Source organism: Panicum virgatum, chromosome 7N (assembly GCF_016808335.1).
Source record: "Panicum virgatum strain AP13 chromosome 7N, P.virgatum_v5, whole genome shotgun sequence".
NCBI classification, from domain to species: domain Eukaryota; kingdom Viridiplantae; phylum Streptophyta; class Magnoliopsida; order Poales; family Poaceae; genus Panicum; species Panicum virgatum.
Genome location: NC_053151.1, coordinates 33,229,917 through 33,238,257, shown reverse-complemented (window position 1 = coordinate 33,238,257; position 8,341 = coordinate 33,229,917). Strand labels below are relative to the sequence as shown.

The following is an 8,341-nucleotide window of genomic DNA, read 5'->3' as shown; positions in this document are numbered from 1 at the left end:
AATCGCTAGGTTTGATGCCACATGCTATCTTTAACGGATGTTTGTACATCTCATTCTTATACTTTCGATTTTCTACACCAGGTGCGTCCCGTAACACCTCGTGTCGATTCATATCATGGTTCTGCAGGACCGGCTTAAGGGGGTGGGCAGGCAGGGTGACAGCCCGAGTAGGGATGACACCCGCGGATGCGAGTGCGGGTTTGGTAAAAACCCGCCCGTAGGCAAACCCGCGGGGTTGGAAAAAACCCGCCTGCAGGTAGACCCGCAGGTGCATTTCTGCACCCGCACCCGCACCTGCGGATTTCGGGCGGGTTTTGGGTGCCCGCGGGTGTGATAACAGATATAATAAAATGCACAAATTCGTCAATTTAAATAGTCAAACATCACACTTATATAAGTAATAAGGGCAAACTAACAAAAGATTCATAAGTTCAAAGTAATAAGGACAAACTAACAACAAATTCATAAGTTTTTGTGCTCATTTTATAGTTCGGATAGTTGGAATGAGCCTTACCTAAACACGTTGGGCTTGGGTTTCTTTGTTTGCAAATGGGTGCGGATCCACCCGCGGGGTGCAATATCGGACCCGCACCCGCACCCGTCGGGTTTAAAATCCGCGGATACCCGCATCCGTGGGTGCAATTGCCATCCCTAGGCCTGAGGCCCATGGAGTATGGGGATCCAAGATGTAGTAGGTAGTAATATTTGGTCTAATTTGGAGTGTACGCGCAGGTAGCTAGACACACAACCGCCCACGCGCTTCCGCCCTTTCGGACTACCACCCTTCCGTGTTGCGATTGCCCCTTCTAGACGACGAGTCGACGGCACCGACCTCGGAGATCGGAGACACTCACGCACACGCACACCGGCCACGCGCGGCGGCACCGTGGTTCGCACAAGCTTCTGCTGCCTAGGCGCTAGCACTAGCGCTCTAGCAGGTTGCAACCTTACAAGCAATGAATCTTAAGTTCAATTTTCTAATTGTTAGTGTTCTCAACTTTTTATTTGATTAATTGCTAGGATTCTCAAAAAATGCTTGTAGAAATTTTTCAAGAAGAACGAAAGAATCATTATAATAGAGTCTTTGGAGTTTGGTTCATATTTGAGGTAATCATAACTCACATCATCGTAATAATAGTTTTATATTTTTACTATTTTAATTTATAATATTGATATTATTCTTCATGAATTGTATATATTATTAGAATTTATATCTTCTTTTTAATTACCGTCTCAAATGAAAAAAATAGTTAGCCCAAAAGGGCACATAGTGTCTGGCTCGCCTAGGGCCGTTGAAAGCCATGAGCCGACCCTGTGGTTCTGCCTAGGTAAAATTGATTTTCTAAAGTTGAGGAGAGGAGATCCTACCTTAAAATCTAGATCTGAATCGTTTCATTTTATACTGTCGAAAGATGGTGGAGCATCGATGGAAAGTAGATCAGGCGAGAATGGCATCGTAGAATTGGCATTGTGTATGAGTTCTGTAAAAAAAACACTCTAACACCGCTCATAGGAGATTAGATCCGTCACATCTTAAGATTGTAATCTTTCCAAGGACACTTTGTCCATTACTAAAAAGAATCTCTACATTAGCTTTGTTATGGGACAACAATACTGTTGACTGGCTGGTAGCTGGTGGGCAGTACTGATTTAGTATGAGAGAATAGTACCGCTAGCTGGTTGGCTGACAAGCCAAGCGAACACAGCGTTGTCCTCGGTCACTTTGATCGGGCTGGGCATCATAGAATCTTCTATGTGCCTTTCGCGGTCGGTAGTGGGACATCTGAGAGCATCCTGGTAAACGGCCATACATCCTGGTGCAACATTTTCCAATATTTGGCTTTGTACGCTTGTAAGCTCGTAACAGCGTAGCATCGCAACCAGAATTCAGAATACAAGAAATTGCCCGCACGCTCAAGGAGATGGGGTTTCTTACCCATCGTCTCTGACTCTTCTCAGTGTACAATTGGCTGACGCCATTGCCCCAACTGATCGATCCATTCCTGTATCGACAGAGACAAAATTTGACCCAACAGCCTTCTGAAACTGTCCGCCACCTACCAGCGCCATCCGTATCCGTTTCCTGCAACGATGCGGCGGAGCAAGACCGGCGTCTCCACCCAAAATCCTCGGCAATGGGAGCGGGAGGAGTTCCACCATCTCTGATCGCGACCGTCCCGCCACCCGCGATCCAAAACACCGGACGCGCGAGATCCCCACGAGGACGGCCACGAGCACGAGGAAAAGGTGCCGCGCAGGCGCAGCTGACGGCGACGGAGGGGGCCGACGGCCCGACGCCGAGGCACCGGCGCCCGTAGGCTGTTGACCCGACTCGATCAGGCCGCGCCGCCGCACGCACGGGCACGGCGCCCAGCCCGGCCCGGCGGTGGCCCGGCCGCGACGAAAAGAAACGAGAGAAGCGCCGCGCCGCTCGTGGCTCAGTGCTATCGATTTGAAATTATCAATTTCTACAGGCCACGAGGAGCGGAGAATGGCCGCTGCACCAGATCAGATCAGATCCGTAAACCCACTCACTAAAAGCCCCGTTTCTATTTAACCCTTCTATTTATAAGCCGAGCCGCATCTCCCCCCGCTCCCCGACCACGTGACACCCTCGCGCGCCCACCACACCTCCGGCTGCCCCGCCCCGCCTCCCTCGCGCCGGGAATGGCCTGCTCCCGCCTCGCCGCGGCGCCATCCGCGGGGCCCGCCGCGCCCCGGGCGCGCTCGCCGGCGTCTTCGACGGCACCCGCCTTCGCGCGCGTCCCGGCGGCGCACCGTACGTGCCGCTCTTCCCGGTTTCACCCTCCGCCTCCGGGCCTCGGGGCCTCGGCCCTTCGTCGCCAGATTCGGCGCGTCGCTGACCGATTTGGTATCGCTGCTTCCCTCCCCGCAGGTTACGCGAGCGGCGGGCTGTCAGTCAGGGGCGGGAAGGCGGCGTCCCCCGTGGCCGTCGGCGCGGGGCCGGCCGCGGCGGCGCCGGTGGCGGGCCTGGACGGCCGCCCGGCCACGGCGAAGCAGCCCATCATCGTCATCGATAACTACGACAGCTTTACCTACAACCTGTGCCAGGTATACGGCGTTTTTGTGTAGTCTGGGACATGTTCCCTTCTTCCGAATTGTTTGGTTCTGTGATCTGTGTATGGGATATCCTTGCTAGTGGAGATGACTGAGTGGTGGCGATCTCGATCCATGGGCGGGCTCATACTGCACAAGTGACATGGGTATTTTCTCCAGTGGCATGTGTGCATCATTGTTCATGTGTTTTGCTCAAATGTTGATGGTTGCAGCAGATTGTTTTTTTATGCATTTCTGGATAATTATTTGAACATTTTCCCTTTGACTTTAATGATGTTGAAAAATGTTTTACTATCAGCAAGGTGAAATGTTCTGCCCTGGTGGAATAATTTCTTTGATTTTCGTTCATGATGGTAGATCTAGGATAATATCTATGTATGTTATGCCACCTTGCTGTGTCAGTGATAATGTTATCCTTTAAATTGTTTATTGGCCATTATAATAGCCAACCGGAATGTTATTTCAATTTACTTGTACTTAGATCAACTGATGGATCCATGATCACAAGATTGCTCGGAATGTATTCCATGCCGCTGTTATATAATATGAACTTTGCTATAGGATTTAACTCCGCTAAGTAGGCCTCCATATCTGGAAGGGATCGTCAATGTGCGAAAGTAAAGTCTAAACAACTGATATCGAACAAAGTCCCATAAAAAATTTGGTAGGCACATCAATAATTTACATCAACAGTGCTTGTTATAAAAAAATTGATACGGAAGTTGAAAGCCATAATCATGGTTGCATTCTTCTTACTTGGGGATGGCAATCACGTGTTTCCTGTTCCACAAAATGGTTGTATCATTCCGTCATTGCATGATCTGAACTTGAACTACGAATTCAAGGTTTATGCAGTAGTTGTTGGCTTGTCGAACTTGGTGCTCATTTCCATTGAATATCTTCGAGTTGTCACTACCTTTCTATTAATTTCTGCCTGGAATAGCTTTACACAGGCACTGAATTTGGCATCAAATTCCTTCATGGGATTAGATCTCGAAAGATGAACGCTCTAGGTGGTCAATGGAGTGTGTCCTAATGCCTAATGTTGGAGATTGCCGGAGAGACGTTGTCGACCACAGCGCCGGCGAGCTCACGATCACACACACAAACTCGCCCGAATTTGGAACATAGTGAACACAGAGACAATCTCATTTGTGCTGCGAAACTTGGCAACGTTTTTCGGACTCCTTGAATCACATATAAATGAAACGATTACAATTAAGTCGGGGTCGTGACCAGCGGTGGAGCTGGCAGATTTTCACGCCTAGGTGCACTTATCTAAGTGCTTACTAATAGTCATAATATCAATAGCTGAAAAGTATTTTAATTGCATGATTTAGACTATATCTCCAATTCCAAATAATTGTACATCAAACTCAATAAAATTTTAAATTGTAAAGAAATACCTAACAAGTGCTGAGTCGGTTCATCACGCCTACCAATTTACCATATCTATATCTTCATCCACTCTAGGATAAAGTTGATCTTATTGTCCTAGTCCTCTTCATTTAGTAATTTAGTCTACATAATGGGGCATAAATGATCTCATAAGCCAATATGTCCAATTTAGCAGAGAAAATGAATGTGCATTGCAAGATTGACCACAAGAGGATTGGTATATTGGAAGAGGGAGATGAGCAGGCGGCGCTCCAGCCTCCAGGCCACAAGATGTTTGGAAGAGGGAGACGAGGGAGGCCGCGGGCTGCAAAATAACTCGGCCCAGCTGAGGAAACTCTACACGAATCTTCGTGGGCTGTGGGAAATTAGAGAAGGTATAAAAGGTTTTTTGGGCCACGCCTAGGGTTGTGGCCCTAGTTGCCCTTGGCCCATATCCGCCCCTGGTCGTGACATCCGACATGCGCGGCACGTCCATCATCGACACATGCCATCCCAGACGCCTAGTTCGTGCCGCACGACGCGCTCCCTCGCGGACACAGTGCGAGTCAGAGCTCAACGTGCACAGCCTAACAACCATCCATGCACATGCTAACCAACCGAAAGAAAACAGCCGAGACATTATCTAAGCACAAGAATTATTCAACACCTAATAGGGATTAGGCATATCACTAGCTCTAGGTAGGAGGGTGACCCCGCAGCTCTTAGGTGGGTTAGGTAGCCTTTTAAAACCATGGTTAATATTGAAGGATGGCTTATTGGAATGTTCCTTTGTTATAAAGCTATAAAAGGTATACTTCTCAAAATATAAGTTTATTTTGGTAAAACAACTATGCATCTGAATGGTAGTGGTATATATAATAGACGGCCTTTTTTGTGTTCAAGTGAAAAAATTGGAATTGGTGCTTCTGCATTTACTGACTCTTCAACAGTGACGCCCATTAATTGAAAACACTATATGAAGACAATGCATGTGGGGGTCATTAACATCTAGGTATTGGTTAATGCCTGACTTCTGTTCGGAAGCATGTTTTATGTGACAAATCAGTGACTATTGGATTCTCTGAAAATTTTCCCTGTCATTTTATTGAATAACTTGTCAGGCTACATGCCATGATTTGAAATGTTGACTTTGATAATACTTAAAAGTTCACTTAATAAAACTACCTTGGCTTTGTAACGCTGAAATGCTTACACTGGAGGTAGGATGGTGTACTGCTTTGTGAAGGTAGATATTTCTTATGGTCACGTCGTTATTATTGACAATAGGCTAACTTAGTGTATTTCTGTTGTTCCTCATAGGCGCCATCCATTTATCCTTTTTTGAAATTCACATTTCATTTTTGCACTTTATTAAAACACAATAGAGTGAAAGAAAAGAGATACATATGCTATGAGCCAAATATTCCTTTGCTGACATTTTTTGTTTAATGATGAAGTATATGGGGGAGCTTGGATTAAACTTCGAGGTATATCGCAATGATGAACTGACCATAGAGGATGTAAAAAGGTATGTATTGTTCTCTCAGAGCAGTTTTTAATTTTGATGTAGATGCTTTTTATCCAAAAAGGAAACTCTCAGTTTGATGATCATGCTGCCTTTTCATGTATTATAGGAAGAACCCAAGAGGAATACTTATTTCTCCAGGGCCTGGTAAGTTTGTCTTGATGAATATCACAAGAGTTCAAGCTCCTGAGTATACTGTACATGAATATCACAAAATACTTTCAAATTTGTTCTCTAGGTGAACCGCAAGATTCTGGTATATCATTGCAGACTGTTCTTGAATTGGGCCCAACCATCCCAATTTTTGGAGTTTGTATGGGTCTGCAGTGCATTGGGGAGGCATTTGGAGGTAACATTTATCTTTATACCAGCTCACTAGTTTGTTCAAGACCTGATCTTTTGTCTCTCAAACCTTTATGTACATGAATATGCAGGAAAGATTATCCGTGCTCCTTCTGGAGTGATGCATGGAAAAAGCTCTCCAGTTTATTACGATGAGGAATTAGGAAAGGCCTTATTTGATGGCTTGCCAAAGTATGATTTGATTTCTAACCATTGAATCAGCCAAATTTTATGTTGATTGTGATATACCGTTTTACTGATCACATATTCACATAGCTTATTATTATAGTGGTCACACTTACTAATTCCCACTGTCACTAGTTTTCATCAAGTGCTATTTTGTTACTTAACATTTTGACATGCAACTTATGCTGCTTGTACCAAAGTTACTAGTTATAGGAAACATCTTGTCGTTCATTCTATTTTTAATTGAAAAGTCATTCTGCCATGTATGAGAAGTTCCTAAATTTTTGTTTCTTTTCTTCAAGAACGATAATCTTTTCTTACTGGAGTTGTTGAGGTGATGGTTGTATACCATTACACTTTGTATTAATAATATAACACTTTTGTCAGGAAAACATATCTGTTTGTTAATTCAGTTTGTGCTACCCCTCCCAAGCCTGGCTTCGTTTTGACTTTTGACACATCCTTTGCTTCCATGGACAGCCCTTTTACTGCCGCGAGGTACCACAGTTTGGTGATCGAGGAAGAAACCTTCCCACATGATGCTCTAGAGGCCACTGCATGGACTGAAGATGGGCTTATCATGGCCGCACGCCACAAGAAGTACAAGCACATCCAGGTATTTCTACTCCCCAGTGCTTCACGGGCACTCCAGTTGATGCTTCCGCTGGCCCTTCAAGCTGGGCTGATGATGTTCTTTATTAGAAACTTGAGCTGACGATGTTTACCTGGAGCTGTATACTTGTGGGTGCTATGTGCTAACGCTGACTATTTCAGGGCGTCCAATTCCACCCGGAGAGCATCATCACCCCCGAGGGCAAGAAAATCATCCTCAACTTCTACAAATTCATTGAGGAACTGGAGAAGCAGCGTTCGTAGGGGAGATAGGTGCCACCAGTGGCTCCATAGATCAGGCAGAAGCAGAGAAAAAGTCGCTTGAGCCGCACCGTTGCAGGATTGGCACTGAAAGTTAACTTGGAAACAGCTTTCGTCTCATCATTCGTTGCGTTCATTGTAATGTATAAGACGCATGGACCAGATTCCGAATAAAGTCCATCTGATGAAATAAGCACCGGTGCTGTGCTCTTCCGATGAATAAATCCGATTATACTCCCATTGAGATTGGTAGAAGAAATTTTCCTAACAATCACTGACATTTACATGCGTTCTCCTGCAAATCTCTGCACACCTGATGTTGCATGAGATAGTATTTTTTAAGAAACATAGTTGTTGAAAATTCACAGAAAACTATATAGGCGGGGTAGCTAATGTTTTTTCTTTACTCCTCTTTTGGTCATATTCTAACACAATACTCATATATATTTTTTCTTATCCATATTCAAATGTGATATGCTTTTTCCTACATATTATTCTATGCAATTTTTGTTTGTATTACATCCACGTGTAATTGACATACATTTACTTAAAAACTTAGCTTGAACTAAGTGTTTGCCATGGAAATATGTACCTATGGTTTGATGCGTACATGTATTCATACATTTATAACTTGATAAGTTTTTTTTCCCACGAGGGTAGCGGCCTGTAATTATTAAGGGGGTGTTTTAGTTTCCAAAAAAGTTTGTACAATATCCGTCACATCGAATTTTTGAACATATGAATGGAACATTAAATGCAATCGAAAAAAATAACTAATTACATAGTTCAACTGATTAGAACGAGATGAATCTTTTAAGCATAATTAGTCTATGATTGGACATTATTTGTCAAATAACAACGAAATGTGATACTGTGCCAAAACCTAAACTTTTTTTCACCAACTAAACACACCTTAAAGCAACACAATTACAAAGTTTCTTGCATCCCAGTACTGAACAA

At 44.4% G+C, this 8,341-nt stretch overlaps 1 protein-coding gene across 1 annotated transcript; it reads left to right on the top strand.

The window, feature by feature from the left end:
* The first annotated feature begins 2,589 nt into the window (after positions 1-2,589).
* LOC120680817 (anthranilate synthase beta subunit 1, chloroplastic-like) lies at positions 2,590-7,629 on the top strand. The gene is made up of 8 exons (XM_039962371.1): positions 2,590-2,779; positions 2,897-3,072; positions 5,913-5,983; positions 6,090-6,127; positions 6,219-6,329; positions 6,415-6,514; positions 6,989-7,124; positions 7,283-7,629. The coding sequence occupies exons 1-8, from the start codon at positions 2,668-2,670 to the stop codon at positions 7,382-7,384; spliced, it is 846 nt and encodes a 281-aa protein (XP_039818305.1). The 5' UTR covers positions 2,590-2,667; the 3' UTR covers positions 7,385-7,629.
* Positions 7,630-8,341: the final 712 nt, after the last annotated feature.

What these genes read in the sequence shown, in the direction of transcription:
- LOC120680817 (XM_039962371.1), top strand. Translation starts at nt 2,668, where the DNA reads ATGGCCTGCTCCCGCCTCGCCGCGGCGCCATCCGCGGGGCCCGCCGCG. An exon ending in GCGCGTCCCGGCGGCGCACC is followed by an intron (nt 2,780 to 2,896) that starts GTACGTGCCGCT and finishes CCCTCCCCGCAG; the next exon opens with GTTACGCGAGCGGCGGGCTG. An exon ending in ACTTATTTCTCCAGGGCCTG is followed by an intron (nt 6,128 to 6,218) that starts GTAAGTTTGTCT and finishes TTTGTTCTCTAG; the next exon opens with GTGAACCGCAAGATTCTGGT.